A 20,161-nucleotide genomic window follows, 5' to 3' on the forward strand; every position below is an offset into this window, starting at 1 on the left:
TCTCCCCCCTCTCTCTCTCTCTCTCTCTCTCTCTCTCTCTCCCTATCTCTCTCTGTCCCCCCTCCCTCCCCCCCCCCCCCCTCTCTCTCTCTCTCTCTCTCTCTCTCCATCTCCCTCTCTCCTTTTCACGGTCTCTTTCTTTCGGCTTCGATCGATGAATAACCCCTGTGCGTGTGTGTGTGTGTGTGACTGTGTGCGTGTGTGTGCGTGCGTGTGAAACAGAGAGAGAGAGTTTATATGCAATGAATGAACTTACGAAACCAAGCCAGAATGAGAGAGGAGGATGAAGAAACTGAGCAAGAGAAAAGGATTTCAGGAAAACGTGTGAGCGTGTGGGCACTGATCATATTGTCCCTGTGCTCCGTACCGCACATTTCTATCGACAATGAGATTGACGTGTTTCCAATCACTTACAGCTGAACTGATCAAGACCCTTACAGGTTCATTTGGTTCAATTTGTACAATCTCAGAGTTACACACCAGATACGGGGCCATTTAGAACCCACTCAAGGACACTTTTGAGACCCACTGGTGTAGCAGAGTGTTTCCACATGCACAATAGCAGCAACCTGACTCTGTTTGACCAGAATGGAACAGAGCCTTCATTAGTATCAGCGGTAACACCTGTGAAGGAAGTAAGGGGCCCAAGTTTGTTCCAAAATGGTGTGTGTGCATATAGCCCATTTAGTGCAAAAGTTGCTGGCTCTGGGGGTGTGTGTGTGCGTGTGTGATATCGAGGGGTCTGGGTTTTGATGGCACAAGCTGTAGTTTTCACCTCACTCTGTATATGCAAACAATGCACTAACGATCCTTCCTTTCTCTCTCTCTGTCCCTACTCACAGGTCTGAAAGGCATCCATCATAATGGAGCTCCTAAATCTCTGAAGAGGCTGCACAAAGGAACAAGGGAAGAGGGAGAATAAAGCAGGAGGGGAGGGAGAGAAACGGAAAGGAGAAAATAAAGCAAAGAGGAACAAAACAGTTGAAGGAGGAGGAGGAGAAAGGAAGAAGATCCTCGCGGGGGGTTGCTGAGTCGAGGCTATTGACCCAGCAAAACAGACAGAAGGAGATAGAGGGACGCGCCGTTTGAAAAGAAGGGATTTGCTCTATCCTTTGGGGGTGTATGCTACCTTCCCGGCCTTCCAAATCCCCTCATTCGGACATCCTCTCTCTCTTCCGTGTGAGTGACGGCTCGACAAAACAAAGCAAACAATGTGTAGGAAGAGGCTGAGTGCCGGCGGCCCGGCGGGTTCAAGCCTGGGGCTGGGTCTGATCCCGGCCAGGACTAGAGCCTTGCTTGTAGGCTTGCTGCTGATGGTGGCGGGGGCGGCGCGGAGCGAGGCGCAGATGCAGCGGGGGATGGTGATGGTGGAGGGAGAACGGGAGAGAGGAGGGCTGGAGGCGTCCATGACCTCCTCGTTCCTCAGGAACCTCCAGGAAGGCGTGGCCGGCATGCGGGCCATGGAGGACGAGGCCACGGTGGCGACGACTCGGCAGAACGGAATGGCAGCATTCCCAGACTCCTCGGCGGCGGTGGGCCGCGTTTTCCAGATGAAGGTGCCGACGGGCAAGATGGAGGATACCTACCCGGACGACATTGTCAAGGTGAGTCGTGGTAGCATGTGTTTGTCGTCGGTCGGTTTGATGCTTTGTGCGCCTGTGTCCACGCTATCCTGCAACGTTGTGTCTGCAGTGTGTGTACCATGACGCGCTCTCCTGCGAGGCTTCAAACTCACGGTAAATCAACAGCGTCTGTGCACAGTCACGGATGCTCAAACACAGTCCGAGACATAGTGGGGGAAAGCATTTAAAAAGCCATGGCAGAGGATGGACTTTTGGCCTGAATGAGAGGGCTGACTCCAAATGTAAAGGAGGATTAAAATGTTGCCATTTCGCATGAAAGAACTGTGTCAGGAAATGTGGAGGTGTCTGCCACCACTTACAGCCTCTAACCTGAGGCTCTTCACTGTAATATGTCTCCTTTGTAATTGCGTTGCATTCTCCACAATGGCCTTTGAATCGTCATATCTGAATTGGCTTTAGTGGAATTTTCTCTCTCTCTCTCTTTCTCTCCCTCTCTCTCTCTCTCTCTCTCTCTCTCTCTCAGTGGAATTCTCTCTCTCTCTCTCATTTTCAAACTTCTTTTAGCTATTTAAATAGTCTCTCTCTCCTTCCTTCTTCCTCGTGTCATCTAGACTTCCCTAATGGTGCAGGCTTTCAATATTTGATCACTCGTTCCCCCTGCCCATCCTCTCCCACCCATCCATCTTCCTCTCTCCCTCCCTCAATCCCTTCTCACTTTCCTCGCTCACTCGCTCTCTCCACCCCTCCATTCATCTCCTCCTCTCTTGCCTTCTCTCTCCTCATCTTCAATTACAGTTGGCAGACAACAGGATCCCCAAACGCTGCTACTTTTTTGATAAAACCCTTAAAGGTCTGCTGACACGACATGACATGACATTCCCCCTTTAAGAAATCAGCACTCACTAATAACATCATTATAAACCATCATTTACACACACAGAGACACAGCGAGCTAGATGGCCGGGGCATGGGACATGCGAAATTGCGATTATGCAACAAAAAAAAACACGTCAACTCAATGTCATTGTAACTAACATTTTCGAATGAGACTTTCACCCAGTATGAAGCTAAATGTGACACCAAAAGAGTAGCATAAGTTGCTATGCTACTACTGCCACCAAGCCCGCATAGAAGACAATGGGGAAAGCTCATTGCCACTCTGACGTCATCATCATGATTAGCATGACAGATAGCCGTTCTTATCTCCCGAGGGGCATGACATTCCCCCTTTAAGCACTCACTAACAACATTTCCATCCTATTTCTTTTCTACTTTTCTTTCTTTTTTTAAAACCATTATTCACCTGGGAAGATTGGCTGAGCACTTCTTAGATTTTCTCTTTGTTTTGTATCTCATTGCTTCACAAGCAGTTGCACACATTCACACCTGATAGCTGCCTAGTACACCCATAGTCTTATGGCCTTCACACCTGATAGCTGCCTAGTACACCCACAGTCTTATGGCCTGCACACCTGGTAGCTGCCTAGTACACCCACAGTCTTATGGCCTGCACACCTGGTAGCTGCCTAGTACACCCACAGTCTTATGGCCTGCACACCTGGTAGCTGCCTAGTACACCCACAGTCTTATGGCCTGCACACCTGATAGCCTTCTAGTACACCCACAGTCTTATGGCCTGCACACCTGATAGCCTTCTAGTACACCCACAGTCTTATGGCCTGCACACCTGATAGCCTTCTAGTACACCCACAGTCTTATGGCCTGCACACCTGATAGCCTTCTAGTACACCCACAGTCTTATGGCCTGCACAATCTTGTGGGTGTACCTTGTGGGTGCACTTGTGGGTGTACTAGGCCTTAACTCTAGCGCCATCCTTAGTCCAAAAGGCACTTAAAAGTTGTCTTAAAAGTAAATTAATAATAATAATAATTACCGTAAAGTTTAGACTGGTAGTTTTTCAATAACTGGTATGTCCGGTTGAAATGGAACCATCCGTTTCATGTTTTTCAAGAAAGCAATGTGTGCCATCTGCCGTTTTATTTAATAAATGCAGCCTGACTGGGTGCAGATTGTTGACAGGGAACTGTGTGTTCTATAATTGATTTATACTGGATGTGATGGTCGTTAGGAACGTCTTCTCCTCTTCTCTCCTCGGGTGTTTGAACCATGCCAACCGTTTGAAATTCAGACGTCCAGTGCTCAAGCCTGAGGGCCACACACACAAACACAGAATTAATGCTAGCTGAATGGCAGGCTTGGTCTTTCCAGTCGTAACACACATGCACATGCACACACACACACACGCACACGCATACGCATACACACACGTATACACATGGAAACAACGAATACTGGCACCATGCGATTCGGTGTCTCCCTTCTTTCTCATCTCTATCCTTTGCTTTCCTCCTTCCTCGATCCCTCTCTCTGCCTCTCGCTTTCTCTTTATCCATCTGCTGTTTTTTCTCCTCTGAGACAAACACTTTCATCTACTCATTTACACACTCTCTCTCTCTCTCTCTCTCTCTCTCTCTCTCTCTCTCTCAGGGTTGGGCAATCGACGTAATGTATCATTAGAATTGTATCGTGGGAAGTTTGTGCATCCTGAAAAAATTAACTACCGGTAGTTTGTCTTTTAGCATGCAGTTACATGTAAGGATTTGTGAATATCAACTACATTTTCACACAGATAGGTATTTATCAATATCAGAAGAAAGTCTCTCTCTCTCTCTCTCTCTCTCTCTCTCTCTCTCTCTCTCTCTCTCTCTCTCTCTCTCTCTCTCTCTCTCCCCCCTTCCTCTCTGCTAAAACCCGCTGTGTAAAGGAGTGGTGAGGGTTGGAGGGCCCAGAGAGAGGTAGAAGGTGGATGAGAGACAGGGGAGTGAGAGATGTGGGGAATACAGGGGGGGGGGGGGGGGGGGGGGGGGGGGGAGATGGAGAAGATAGGAGGAGAATGAAAAACATACACGCAGGGGAGAGAGAGTTCTTGTGTGAAAGGAGGTCAAATAACAGGGAGAAAGACGGGGAAGGATTATAAGGTGCACTGTAGGCGAAAGGTCACAGGTTCGATCCCCACAACGGCCCCAAATGCGTAACTGCGGACGTGTCCTTGAGCAACACATCAAAGACTCACTCACTCACACTGCGGGTTCTCTTGATAAGAGCATGGGCAGAATGTGTTAGATGTTAGCAACGTTCACTCTGTCCATTATTCCCAATCTCAACACCGCCTTCAGTCTCTTATTATTTTTCCTCCTTCAGGCCCCTGGGGTCCCCCCTCCCCTTGCACGATGGCCCCCCTTTATGAAATTCATCAGCCCTATCCCTCCTTCCCGCTCTCTTTAGAAAGTGGGCCCCCTCAGGTATTTGTAAGGTCGGGGGCTCAAGGTTGCGGTAGCGAAAAGGCCAAATCAATTTCTAACGCCTGGTGTTGTTGCGCTCCCATACTAATGGCCTTTCCTTATGAAAATCTTGACAAGTGTTTGTGTGGAAGTTGCCCTTGGGCGGATATGGGCGCGTTCACCTTTTAGCTTGTGCATGCGTCAATGAATCTTAGGACTGTTTTCCAAGAGTCCATGGTGGGGCCCACGAGCTGAGGCTCGGGACCTGTATCAGTTCCGCTCAACTGGTTTCATATATATAGCCGGGCCTCCAGACCACTCTCCATTAGAAACGTTGTCCAGAACACTATCAGAAGAACAGCTTCAATCCATTTACCAGTGGTGGAAAGCAACAAAGTACATTTACTTAAGTACTGTACTTAAGTACAATTTTGAGGTATTTTTTACTTTACTGGAGTATTTCCAATTGTCTGTACTTTTACTTCTACTCCACTACATCTCAGAGGCAAATATTGTACTTTTACTCCACTACATTTATTTATAGTTACTACAGGAGGAGGTTGTGAAACATTTTTCAAGTCCTCCAGTTAATGGATTATAAAGGTGCATAGCCTGTGTAATGAATGTTTCTATGTACAATAAATTAGTGTCAGACTTAGCCTGGGAGGTTTCTTCCAATAAATATTCAAGTGAAGGAGACATGAAATAGAAAATAACACCATAGCTCAGAGTTTTGGTTTAATAATTAGAAAATCATCCTACTCTAAAACACGGGCACTTTTCTAGTTCATTTCTTTCCATGCTTAAGATTTCTAGCCTTCTCGGATCTACCAACATATAGCCATTTCTAAGTATTACCTTTATTTTACTGGAGTATTTCCAATTTCCAATCTTTTACATCTACTCCACCACATCTCAGATCCAAATATTGTACTTTTACACATGTATTTGAAAACATTAATTACTACTTTGTAGATTTGGATTATTATTACAAAACATTACATTAACCACTTCATTTCGGCCATTTGAAAATAGCTGATTTACAAGCTCACAATGTTGTGAGCTTGTAGATCTGCTATTTTCATTTTGATGCCAATACGTTTGTACTTTTACTCAAGGACATTTTGATTTCCAGACCTTTATTTAACAAAGCATTTCTATATTGCAGTGACCATTCCAGAGTGAAAGTGTGTGTGTGTGTGTGTGTGTGTGTGTGTGTGTGTGTGTGTGTGTGTGTGTGTGTGTGTGTGTGTGTGTGTGTGTGTGTGTGTGTGTGTGTGTGTGTGTGTGTGTGTGTGTGTGTGTGTGTGTGTGTGTGTGTGTGTGTGTGTGTGTGTGCAGGCCTATCGATGCATCAGCAGTATTGCAGTGTGCGTGTTGAGGATGTGAGTTCAGAGTCCAGAGCACACTACCCCTCTTGGAGGTATAAAGGCCAGGATAACAAATCATCTGAACAAGTCATCTTCATGAATCAAGTGTGTTTGTGTTGTCCGCGGGTCCATATGCCTACGAATGTGTGAGATGGCAGAGTGAAAGTGTGTATGATAGAGGCATGAGAACAGAAGCCATTCTAACTTAATTTGATCATCACCAACAATATGCACATTTCTTTAAGATACTTTTGGCGTGTGCAAGTACAGTACATGAGAGTGAATTTCTCTGAACACCTGCTTTTGCAACAAGACTGTGTGTGTGTGTGTGTGTGTGTGTGTGTGTGTGTGTTGGGGGGGGGTGGCCAGCAGGCGAGTGGTGGGTTGTCAGAACACATTGACTGACCCGTGTGTACCTCTGCTGTCCTGATGAATGGAGACAGTAGCTAGTTGTTGTAAAGGGCCAGTCCCCCTGGGGCTGTAATGGTGACAAAACAAAAAAGAATAAAAGAATAGCCCCTCCTCCCCTCCTCTCTACTCCATTCTGCTTCATCTCTCTCTCTCTCTCTCTCTCTCTCTCTCTCTCTCTCTCTCTCTCTCTCTCTCTCTCTCTCTCTCTCTCTCTCTCTCTCTCTCTCTCTCTCTCTCACGCGCGCAGTCACTCACGCAGTCACATTCACACTTTTTGTAATGTTTTTGTTTCTCAATTTCAGTCTTCACTATAAATAAACCATTCTTTTGAGAAAGTTAGTTTTTCCATTCTCTATGACTCTAGATTTTGCTCCCTCTCCTCTCTGACCTTGCAGTCCCCCCCCCCTTCTCTCTCTCTCTCTCTCTCTCTCTCTGCTGACTCCACTAGGATAGCTACGGACACCATCAGCCTTCTCTCCCCATCTCTCTCTTTGTCTTGTATTTCTCTCTCAGGACTCTTCTCTTTTCTGAACAGTGGCATTCTCACTGTCATTCAATTATTTCCTTTATGCGTGTCTCTCTTTTAGTCCCTCTTTCCCTGCATGCCATTCCTGCCCTCTCTTTCCATTATTATCATTCTATTCTTTATCTCTTTGTCAGTTTTCTCTCCTTCCATTACTGCACCATACTTCTCTCTCAGTAGAGAGAGACTCACCCCACAATCCCCTGCTGTTGCACGGCCGTAGCTGGCAGCCTGGCAGTGGAAAACTGGCGTTCCAAAGAGGGAGGGAAACCCAAAGATAAAAACACACACGCACATATACACCAGAATATATGAGTCATCGTAGCCAGCTAGCACCACCGGCAGTTACTGGCACTGGGATGGTGGTGGCCATGTTGCTATGTTGTAGCTAAACATACAGTAGGCGGTCCCCCCGAGCTTCATGTGTTCCAAATTATACACTCTGCAACATTCATTCATAATTGGGGGATGGTGTTGTTTTTGTTGGTGGCATTGTGTGTGTTGGTTGATCAAAATTGTGTGTGTGTGTGTGTGTGTGTGTGTGTGTGTGTGTGTGTGTGTGTGTGTGTGTGTGTGTGTGTGTGTGTGTGTGTGTGTGTGTGTGTGTGTGTGTGTGTGTGTGTGTGTGTGTGTGTGTGTGTGTGTGTGAGTGAGTGATCAAAATGGTGGTGGTGGTTTATTTTGGCCTTTCCGTCACCTTTGTTTAATTTATATAACTTTTCCTGCTATGTGTTAGTGTTTGATTAAGCAGTACCCTGCCAAGCAATGTGTGTAGAATCTACAGTTCATCTAGTTCATCTACACTGTAGATGAACTATTTAACATTTGCAAAGAGAGAAGGGGGGAGGGGGAATATTTGAGGAATCGGCGTTGTAAAAGAAAAATGTAAACTAAAAAGAGAAATGTTTTCTCCTTAGCCTAGCAACGGAGGATCTGAAATTCCATCCATACTACCGTACTATTGTGTCTGTGTTATCCAAGCGCACCTTCCAGTACACCTACCATGTTAGGACTTGCCTCCCCTTTGTCCAGTTGATGTTATATAGTATGGCTCTTTCTTCAGCCATACATTCTATTTTTTTGACTACTATGTCAAAACTTGCATGGTGCACTGCACAGCGACCAAAGCTCTGGTTTAACGTCAATGACTCTTTAATACAACATATCTAAAATGTAGTGATTTAACCAATTGAACCGAGCTTGTATATTGATCGGCTATTCTTGGCAAAGAGCTTTGGTGTAGTAGTAGCGTTATAAAAGAGCGAAACAAGTACAGTTTTAAGTAATAAGTATTTAAACTGATAAATAACCAATAAACATTGATAATGATGAAACGGGAACATTCAAATGTATACCCACTGCTGGCCACCAGATTTCCCAAAAGTCTGTGTGGTTAGATACCATGCGAGAAGCGTGTCTTAAAAGATGTGTATGCACACAAATGTATGTTGAGTGTACCCATACATTGAGTATTTTTGCTCAACCAGAACCTGCCTGGTGTCCAGCATGGCTGATAGTGGCTATGGGGAACGTGGTAAATGGTAAATGGTGCATTTATATAGCGCCTTTATCCAAGGCGCTTTACAGAGATTGTGCATTACATTCACCCATTCACACACACATTCATACACCGATGGCAGCGGAAACCATGCAAGGCACCAACTAGCACATCGGGAGCAATTAGGGGTTCAGTGTCTTGCTCAAGGACACTTCGACAGTAACTCTGGGGGAGCCCGGGTTCGAACTGGCAACCTTACGGTTACCATCCAGGCCCTCTACCCCTGAGCCACCGCTGCCCGTGCAGGCTGCAGTGTGTGTGAGGGTTACCATCCAGGCACTCTACCCCTGAGCCACCGCCGCCCGTGCAGGCTGCAGTGTGTGTGAGGGTTACCATCCAGGCACTCTACCCCTGAGCCACCGCCGCCCGTGCAGGCTGCAGTGTGTGTGAGGGTTACCATCCAGGCACTCTACCCCTGAGCCACCGCCGCCCCGTGCAGGCTGCAGTGTGTGTGAGCAAAGTGCTGCCCTCCAGATGACTATCTGACCCACAGCCATATTTGGAGTCTGCAGCTCATTGTGTGCTAGATTATATTTAGATACTGTTTGCTTACACGTTTAAGGCAACAGACTAGGAGCTAATGTGCTGCAACAGAGAATGTATAGGTTTTCCCCAACTTGCTTCGTTCCTCTACTTGCATTGTTTCCGAGTAATACAATACAATACATTTAGCTAACAATGGATTTGCTTTTAGTCAACTCAGCTCTTAACCTTAGTGGTAAACTATTTTATTCCTTGAATTAATTGGATTTCAGTTGACAACGTGGTCCGAAGTAGACAGCTCTGTATGGAGAAAGCTGATTGTCCGAATAATACAGTTGTATTACGCCATCAATTTTTTTTCACTTTCAGGCAAAGACTCGTGTTGACAGTGGGCAACATTATTATGTCTCTTTAAAGTGTTATGTTATTCCCATGCAATAGGAACACTCTACACCGTTTTTGTTATAGATTCCTATTCATCTTCAGCTACAGGCAATATTGACAACAACATTTGGCATATTATGCAGTAGACGTCAGTGTTCTTCAAATGGTAGAAATCTGTCCCAATGCACCAAGCTGCAGGCAATATGGCTCCGTTTCTGCCTCATCAAAAACATTGCTTAGAATATCATGTCCCTCATTACCCCACCGTGTTTAAGGTTTAATGATTTCTATCGCGTCTATAGCAGCTCGTTAGTCCGTTAAGAAAAAAAGAAAAGAGAAGAAGGTGGCTAATGTATTATTCACAAGGCATCAAAGAGAAAAGAGATAATTGCTGACCCAGGGACAAACGAGGGCTTGGCCGTGGCTGTTTGTCAAGCATCTCGCTGGAGAAATGATTGTTTGACGGCGGAGCTCGGCCTGTCAGTGCTAGACTGATGGAGACGACAAAGGAGACGACAAAAGACGAGTGTGTTTTCCAAGCGTGTCACCGGAGGACGAGTAAATCAACTCGGAAGATGTCCCTTCTTTTACATTCTTACCTTTTCCCCCTTTTTTTCTTTGAGCACGTCATTATGCTGTTCATTTATTGCTATCGAGGGAGCTCTCCGCGGTAACGTCGGCACAAAAGGTCGCTGGACTGAGGACTCTATCACTCTCGTCTCTTTAATCTTTTTTTATTACCGTGATTTATCACTCTATCCATTCTGTCGTATATTCTATTCATTTGTTCCGGTGCGGTTGCTAACAGTGTGCCATCTCCAATGACGGAAATGACATGTTTTGGCTCCAGCCTGGAGGTCAAGGCAAAGACGCTGGTACGCAATTTGCGAGGCAAAGACGGCTACCCATCCCATTAAGACCAAAGTACTGTAGGCTTAAGGCTTATTGATGGACAGTTTGGACACATTCAATCTACGGAAGATAGCAATGGTTTATTTGGAGTACTGCAATGTTTATTTGTCCAGACAGCCCCCTTATAAATATATAATATATTATGAGTTTCTTTCTTTTGTAGATGGTCTGTTGCAGATATTCCTGGAACTGTCAGAGCAACAAACGGGCTTTTGTTTGTTCCTCTTTCTAATTCAGAATAGTTCAGCCGAGTCACACCGTTCCTTACCGGAGAGAAATGAATTTGTCTGGCTATACCTGTGCTATTTGGAGAGAGTGGGCTTTTGCATTTGTGTGCCTGCATGCGTGCGCATGTCCATGTTGTAACTTGTTAGTGCCTAGGACATGCATTCCTTTTAAGAATGAGGAACCTAGAAAAGTTCTACCGTGTGTGTGTGTGTGTGTGTGTGTGTGTGTGTGTGTGTGTGTGTGTGTGTGTGTGTTTGTGTGTTTGCGTGTGTGTGTGTGTGTGCGTGCGCACCCTGACAGTAGTGAGTTATTCTGGTGGAGCTGCAGCATTAGTCAGAGTAGAAGTTGAGAGTCTGCAGAAAACAAACCACACACACAGTGTGACAGAGAGATTCAACACATACACAGACACACATATACACACTCTAACACCTTGCTCTTCCTTCACGTCTCTCTCTTTCTTTCTTTCTCCCACTCTCTCCAAGACACACACACACACACACACACACACACACACACTGCTGTATATCTCAGCAGGTAGAATGCTATATGGTTGTGCTGTTTCTCTCCAGACCAGCAACCAATCGAAGGAGCTAGTTTGAAAACAAACCAGCCAAGACATGCATGCGGAGACTGATGTACACAAAGTTAAAGACATGCTAACACACAACTGCACTGCCATTTTCTTTGTTCTCTCTCTCTCTCTCTCTCTCGCTCTCTCTCTCTCTCTCTCTCTCTCTCTCTCCTTATCCTGTCTCATGTGTACTGTACACATCTGGAGTGGAACAAAGGCCAGCTTCTGTTGGCCTCTAACTGGCCAATTCATTGCTGTAAAATCCAACCAAATGTTTTTTGGGGGGGTTTGTCTGTATTTCTCTGCCCAGAGTAAAGGACAGAAGCCCAGAGAGAAAATGAACGACTGAGAGAGGAAGAATGAAAGAATGAGTGAGAAAGAGAAAAAGTCTGTCTGCAGGCCTTGGCAACCAGGTTTACCTCAGGTTATATGTGTATGTGTGTGTGTGTGTGTGTGTGTGTGTGTGTGTGTGTGTGTGTGTGTGTGTGTGTGTGTGTGTGCACGCGCACGTGCGTGTGATTTAGGGCAGGCTTTATTGCTAAGAGCCCTCTCAATCATTGTAGTTTAACGACTCGGAAATAGGGCGTGTCTGCAGCTTTGTGTATGTGTGTGTTGATGTTTGTGTGTACGTGGGTGCGTGTGTTCATGTGTGTGCACACATACATACAGTACATACATTTGTGTGAATTCACCCACGCATATCTTAGCAAGACATATGCCACTCCTGCATCTGCCTTTGCTCTCTCTCTGTCTCTCGCTCATGCAATCACAAGCTTTTTAATGGCATTTTTCATCTCCTCCCACAGCCCATAATATTTTCCTTATGTCTGCGATGCGACGCATTGTGAGTTTGTAGATCTGCTATTTTCAAATTTGTACATTTGAAAACTTGAAAAGGGACATTCTGCATAATGAGTGCTTTTACTTTTGGTACTTTAAGTACATTTTGATGCCAATACTTTTGTACTTTTACTCAAGTACATTTTGAATTCCACACTACTTGTAACAGAGTAGTTCTTAAGTAACACATTTGAGTACTTTTTCGACCACTGGTATTAATTTTGGTTGAGACTGGGGGGGTGGTATCATAGCAAACATTACTTCATCATCATTAGTGTTTATTATGCAGCAAAATGCCGTATTACATAGCTGTCAGTTTGAGAGCTATTTACTTGAGAACCAACTGACAGTTCATGGATATAAAAGCTTACACCTGTGATGCTTCAGTCACAGGGCGCTGTCTTATTAACCACCTGCTTCACTTCCAGCTTTAACGGGGGAAAAACAAATTGTTAGGCCCCAAAAATACACAGTTGTCAGCCCAGAGAGAATTAGGCTGCTTTTTCTGAAAAGCAGAAGACAGTTTGGGCATGCATTTTCCACCACCAGGTATCTCTCTCTCTGTCTCTCTGTCTCTGTCTCTGTCTCTGTCTCTCTCTCTCTCTCTCTCTCTCTCTGTGTGCAGTGTGCACCTGAATGCTACAGCCGTGGGCCACGGATGAATTTTTAACACTTGCAAATGAGTGTCACGAGTCCTCTGCCTCTCGCAAACATCTGCCTGCCCATTGGCTACCCCCCCCCCACATACACACACACACACACACACACACACACACACACACCGTTACAACTCCCATTCTGGCCTGTCTTGCCCCCCTGACGTCCATCCATCTACCCGTCCCAACTCCTCCCGGGGCGTCTCAAATGTTCCACTGGAAACATTTGACTGTGCCAGTAATTCCTGCAAGGGCCCTCTCTCTCACTCCCTCTGTTCTGACTATATCTAAGTGTATATACTGTATATATAGTATGTTACACACTAGATATACAGTGCATAGCTATCTTTCTCCCTATCTGTTCTCTCTCTTTTTTCTGTCTCTGTGTAGCATCTTATTTCCTCTCCCTGCACCACAATAAACATTTTAAAGGGATTGTGACATTAAAAAAAAAGGTTTTGGAATTCTTCTTGTTTTTTTTTAGGTTTTCTAATCTCAATTGCACCCAAAAAACATGAACTTTTAACATTCAGTAGATTTTCTGTGATCTGGGGTTTTCTGGCTCAAACAGGTGCTCTGATTTGCCGGCAGTAAGTGACATCACTTACTGCAAATCCCATATGTCAATGGGATTTGCCAGCAGATGTCACTGTTTCACTGTGTTGCCTGTTTTCATTGTAGCTCAAAAGGCCCAAAAAACCCCAAAGAAAACTTCAGACCACAGAAAATCCACTGAATGTTCAAAGTTCAGGTTTTTTGGGTGTAATTGAGGTCATAAAACCTAAAAGAAAAAAGAAAATAAATGGAAATGAATGTCATAAAACCTTTAAAACGAATCTAAGAAATATTGTATTATATACATTATTTAAGAAGTAGCGAAAATAGTTATCTACAAGCTCACAGTGCGACGCAAAGTGACGTGTTGTGCGCTTGTACATGTGCTATTTGGGTCTCGACCTGAAAGGTTTGGGAACCACTGCCCTAAAATACTTTTAACTCGGAGAGTGTTTAACTCCAGCTCTTAAATTAGCAGATTGTATTGGGTACACTGGAGGGTTTTCTCCTTCTCTCTCCCTCTTTCTGCCCTTCCCTCTCATCCATTCCTCCTTTACGATGGCCCCTTTCGTTCCTCTCCTGTATCCTCCCCTCTGTTCTTCATGTATTCTATCCCCCAGTCCATTTCTGGACCCCCATATAGTTGACTGTCTCCTTCTTTCTCTCGCTCCTGCCTCTATTATCTCCGTCAAGCAACTTGCTATTCCTGTTTCTTGCCTTATCTCCTTCCTTCCTTCCCTCACACTGTCACTCCTTTAATGTTCCCTGCTATTCTGTCCTTCCGACAGTACCTCTCTCCCTACCCTCTGTTATTTTCACCTCATATTTGTTCCTTCCCTCCATCTTCCATGTGTCATCATTGGCCCTTGCTTTTAAGCCCCACCTCTGTGTCTCTCTTGCTCCCTCTCTCTCCCTCTCCCCAATTTCACCTGAGTCATGTCCGTTGCCAAGCCCTCTTCTCTCTTTCCTTACTCGACGACGCCAAAATATGAAGCTTATCTGTGGAGCTGTCACTGGGCTCCTGTCTGCAACAATGGCCGTCTTTCTCTCCTCACAACAATGGCCTTCTTTCTCTCTCTCCCACCTCACCAAAAAGCCGCTGAGGGACTCCTGGACTTGATATCTGCACGTGTGGGATAATATCATAGTCTCATTCTTTGCTGTCTCTCTCTTTGTCTTGCAGTCATTTAAGAGCTAACAGTCCCTCACTGTGTTCCTCTCTTCTCTGTCGCTTCTCTGCTTGTTTTCTCTTTCTCTCTTCTCTTGCAGTCTCTCGCTTTCTTTCACATCACACAGCCATTTTCTCCTGTGCTCTTCTCTCTCATAGACAGTCTATCTCTCTTCATCATTGTCATTCTCTTGCTCAGTCACTCTCTCTCTCTCTTCCCCGGCCTGCCTCTGTCCGTCGTTCCTTCTCACACTCCCTTCACCTGTCCTCAAAAGAGGTCAGGTGATGAAAATGTGTGTGTCTCCCATGCAGGAGAAAATAATGAGAGCGGGGGGTTCCTCACCCTGATCATGATTGCACTACTAAATAGACGCCATTACCTGGGAGAGCCTATACATTTCTGTACGAGTCATGGCTGTTTCATCGCATCTTAAAGGGATATTTCGCTTAAAAAAACAACTTATAGTAACACCCCAGACAGTTTTTTTGTTATTTGATTCAGTATTTAGATATTTTATATTAATTTTAGCTGCCCCTCCCCCTTCCTATACAAACCCATTATAACTTCAAACCATTTTCCATTTTAACCTTGATAGATTCATCGAAAACACCCAACCTTTTTTCTGGTGACTGATATTGTCCTAACGTGAGGGGGGTGCGTTTTTTCATTCACTGTTCTCATTTATTAGACGAGTAGACCAAAAGTTTTTTTGAAAGTGAAATATCCCTTTAACCACATGAACCCTATCATCCCTATTCTGTGCATGTGATCAGAGCGTTCAGTGAAAATATCAGATCTACACGCTCGGCAACACGTTGTGAACTTGTAGGTCGGCTATTTTGTAGATCGAGTGTTGGTGAAGATGAAACAAGGAGCATATAGGGTTTTAAGTGGTTAAAATTATCATAGCTATCCTCTGTGACCAAGGACTGCACTGACATACAAAACCCCCGCAACAAACAAGAAACTATCAAGAAGGAGCGATGGATGGAGAGTAGATTAAAAATCATTGCAAGAGGCTAATGTCTTCCACTGTTTTACACCCATCCATCACAGGACCGTTTTCACACACCAGCTCTATCCTGCTAGCTTATAGCACGCAGAGTATAGCGTGCAGATAGTCACGGTGACTTCCTGGCTAACGTGTGTGTGTGTGTGTGTGTGTGTGTGTGTGTGTGTGTGTGTGTGTGTGTGTGTGTGTGTGTGTGTGTGTGTGTGTGTGCCACGATCAAACGCAGCTTGTCTTTGATGAGATTAGTTATTATTCTCTTTTTTAATTAAACTTAAGACTGAGCAGATGTCAGCCATTGCTTGTGTCTACATCAAGTGGTTGCCAGTTCAGTCACTTTGTATTCTCCTCTGATTGTGGAAAGAGATAGCAATTTAAGAATTTAACGAATCCCCAGTAGACCGCTTGGAAATGGCTATAGAGTCCAGGCATTAAAAAGTGGGGCTGCGGTGATGTCTGCATCAGTATGTAAATCTCGGTGCCCTTGCCCCTGTCTTAATAGCTTTGCTTGTAAAACAGTCTGGTCTGTGGGTTGCCTTTTAGCCTTTTCTTTTACTGCCCGGAGATAGATGAATAGTGTGTTAGCAAAACACAATGTGTCCATTTTGGTACAAGTAAGTACAAGTAAAAGTATTGAATTCGATAAAATAAAACGTATCTTTATAAAAATGTACTTGAAGTACCAAAAGTAGAAAGTACTACTCATCATGCACTATAGCAGATATAATAATAAGAATGTCAGTTGAATATAGACAATGATTGGTAGTTGGGAATGAGATTCACCAGGCAACCTACCATCCTCTTTAAGTAAGGAATGCATGCCATCCTTTGTAAGTTGTTGAAGGCCGGATGACCAAAAATGTTCTGTGGCGAATAAATAATTAAATCAAGTGAACTGGTTTTCCCTTCCTTTTACGAGATGTTACAAAACTAGGACATCGCACCAGGTAGTCAGAGCACAGTGGCATCCATAACAGAATGAACTGCATGTTTCCTAATTCTAGCCTTTTTTTCCCTCCTTTTTTTTGGCTTTTTTTTCTTTAGTTTTAAAGGCGAGAACAAATCGTAACCATGCCAATGGTGTGGGTTTTATGCTGGATAATGGAATGGCTGGATAGTTTCTGATCTAGCATATGATAACCCTTAGGGCCAAACGTCAAACTCTTTCCCTCAGACACATTATGCTAGTGCAGCACCCAGCCAAGACCCGGCCCACAACAGCTCAGCCCTATTGGCACGGCAGGCTGGGGTTCAACCCCCACTTCTGTGCATCACTACAATCGGAAGAGTTACATCACTTGTATAGACACGAACAGGGTGCGAGGGGATTTGAGGCATCTCCGTTGTGCATAAAGATGCTTCCAGCAGTAATCTAATAGTCGAGAAGAATGCTCCAATGGGAAGGCACGGCTTTCTGCTGGTGGAATAAAACACACTGCTGCTCACACCCGGGAGCTGCCCAGTGCGACCTCAGTCGTCCACTATCATCCTCTCAACATCCCCAAATGGAGTGATCTGGGGTTAAGTGCATCATTCATATTGTCATTAATTTTCCCCGCACACATTTTTTCCCAACTGGTCCAGGAGATTTTGAAGCTGCAACACTGCATACGGTGCACCTGCAGCGATTCCGGGCACTTGACTTTTTGTAACTACTGTAATCTTTGCGGCCTTGTTTCGAGCAGTCTGAAATAGCCAAAGTCATCATCTTATTAACATGCGTTGTGTGTGATTTCAATCGGCCCCGCGGCTTGACGACCTCTCGCATTCGCCTGAGTACCTGACAAATCAAATAAAGCACGCTCCGTCATCATTTTAAGCCGCCCGTCGTTAGCAGCGTAGGGGTAGGAGAGAGAGAGATCAGCCCTGTGCTCAAGGGGAGAACGACAGGGCAATTTACAGAGCAATTATGACCATTCACACAAGATTACTGCCCGGCGACCGCCTCAGCCTTCGTGGGTTCTCTCGTTATGATTTAATTTGGGGTGCCATGTGGTGTCGCCAGGAGCTTGGTTCAAAGTTTCAGGGCTTGTCACAGACCCTTGACAAAGTTAAATAAGGCTTGACTCTTATTTCTCTGCATTTGAGGTATTTGCTTTAGTTTAGTTGGGTTTAGTTTTGTTCTCAATGCCTGCGGTAGCTACAAGCACAACTAGCAAATGAGAAATGTGGATGAGAATTGTTCTATGAATGGGTATATTTTGGAATGGGGGGACATCATAATAAAAAGAAAACGTGCTCCGTTTCCATGCATGTGTGATGTGTATGAGACTTTAATTCATTATTCATGTGAATCACTGCGTGGTCTTGAAATAAATAAACAGGGCCTCGCCTTTTCCTGCTGCCGGTGCGCGGGTGCGTGTGTGAGTGTGTGTGCGTGTGCCTTTCTGATGTGGTTTGGTGTGGAACTTCCCAAGGTGGAGAAGAAGGATGTTTAATTACTGTAGGGGGAGGAGGTTTGAGGAGGTGTCGAGGCTCTTGTAGGAGGTGGGAAGTGTACCGAAGGAATTGGAGTCTGCGGAGAGATAATTGTTAGAGGCTTAGCAGCTGTGTGCGTGCGTGCGTGCGTGCATGCGTGCATGCGTGTGTGCACATTTTATGTGTGTTCATATAGATACTGATTGAGAAAAAAGAAGTGTCACATTAAGTTTATTTGTATAGCCCTTAATCACTGTTCAATTCTCAAAGGGGCGGCTTCGTGTTAAATGTCCTTGAGCAAGACACTTAACTCCTAAACGCTCCTGGTTATCAGGTGGATGCCTCGCATGGTTGCCTCCACTGTGTATGACTGTGTGTGTGTGTGTGTGTGTGTGTGTGTGTGTGTGTGTGTGTGCGAATGGGTAAATGCAATGCACATTGTAAAGCGCTTTGGATAAAGGCGCTATAGAAATGCAGACCATTTACCAAAGGGCTTTACTGGACCCACATCAACTGCTGTTCTGATGCAGAAGAAATGTAAACATGAAGGCCTATAGTTGTGCTCGCCTGCTGTGTGGAACATCGTTTGCAGAACGAGGTTGTCAATTGCTACAGTCGGCACTAGTGGCCCTTGTGACCAACAGGGGGGAGACTGTAAACAACTGTGCTGTGACTAGGAGGCCACATGCCCTACAAGCACTGTTTCTGTGATGTGACTAGGAGGCCACATGCCCTACAAGCACTGTTTCTGTGCTGTGACTAGGAGGCCACATGCCCTACAAGCACTGTTTCTGTGCTGTGACTAGGAGGCCACATGCCCTACAAGCACTGTTTCTGTGCTGTGACTAGGAGGCCACATGCCCTACAAGCACTGTTTCTGTGCTGTGACTAGGAGGCCACATGCCCTACAAGCACTGTTTCTGTGCTGTGACTAGGAGGCCACATGCCCTACAAGCACTGTTTCTGTGCTGTGACTAGGAGGCCACATGCCCTACAAGCACTGTTTCTGTGCTGTGACTAGGAGGCCACATGCCCTACAAGCACTGTTCCCCAAACAGTGGGTCGGGACCCATTTGTGGGTCGCGGACATATTTTTAATGAATTATCATTGTTTATGTGCGTTATGTGTGAGGCTATACTTGTGCCCTTGCATATACCATACATCATCAAAGTGTTTTTATTTTGTGCTAGTGTCCATAACTTGTACATACATGATACTCACAAATATATATTTGTGTGTATAGTTATGCCAGAGTTTGCATTTGTGTGTGCTAGTATGTCCTGTGTACAGTGTTCCTATTGCCTGTGCATGTTGTGCGTGTGTGTTTCCCCCCGGCACTGCCTGTGTGCTGGTTAGAGCATTAATGATGTGCCATGGGAGTGTTGCCTCTACATAATTTATCAACCAGGATTTATTAGCTGCAGAATTAACTTAAAGGAGCAGCGGAGCGTAGGGCACATTTGTTCTCGTTTGTGCGTTTGTGCGTTTGTGCGTGCGTGTGTGTGTGTGTGTTCTGTGTGTGTGTGTGTGTGTGTGTGTGTGTGTGTCAGTCACTTTTTTCTGGTGATCCATTTCTCTCCATCCAACTGCCAGGCACAGGGGTGTCCCCAGCCATGTAATTGGCTAAATTATTTTAATTTTAGTCCAGATTCAAATTACAATCCACTAGTCTGTATTCTTGTGAGTAGGTCGGGGGTTCTTGTGCGTGTGGCCAAAATGTGTGCCTTATGTACATGATTTGCAGTGATAGTTTGAAAGCCAACCCGTATGTCATGCCTGTTTCAATTTGTCTCAGTGCTCTTCATGCAACACTGCAACATTGTCAGCTCAAATAGAGTGTGTGACTTTTCAGATACAGTATGCCCTGTTGTCACAGCTATTCTCCATTATATGCTGCCAGACCAATCCAAACACATGGATTGGAGAGTAGATTTTAAGGGATTCAGTTGAAGCCATTAAGTGTGAATGGAGAAATGGAGGATGACATTCTGTGTGGGTGAGATGAGGACACTTCAAGGGACTTAAACACTTACACACTCCCAGGACGTCCACACACGTCTTATCAAATAAAATCACTTGACTTTTTATCACAGGAAGTGAGGTCATTAAAGAAACATTGTCTTCCAATTAATTATCTTCAAGATGTCTGATTGAAAAACCGTCTTGTAGTTATGTTAATCTGTT

At 45.0% G+C, this 20,161-nt stretch overlaps 1 protein-coding gene across 2 annotated transcripts in view; it reads left to right on the forward strand.

Moving 5' to 3' along the window:
• The window catches only part of dag1 (dystroglycan 1), a 55,998-nt gene that overhangs the window by 30,217 nt on the left and 5,620 nt on the right, over positions 1 to 20,161 (forward strand). For both annotated transcript variants that reach the window (XM_083772094.1, XM_083772095.1), the window contains one exon: positions 843 to 1,604. In XM_083772094.1, the coding sequence (XP_083628220.1) occupies positions 1,212 to 1,604 (393 nt within the window). In that variant the 5' untranslated portion in view covers positions 843 to 1,211. The remainder of the gene's footprint in view (positions 1 to 842; positions 1,605 to 20,161) is intronic.

The sequence above is a fragment of the Protomyctophum parallelum genome (genome assembly GCF_964188405.1).
Source record: "Protomyctophum parallelum genome assembly, chromosome: 8".
Lineage (NCBI taxonomy): Eukaryota > Metazoa > Chordata > Actinopteri > Myctophiformes > Myctophidae > Protomyctophum > Protomyctophum parallelum.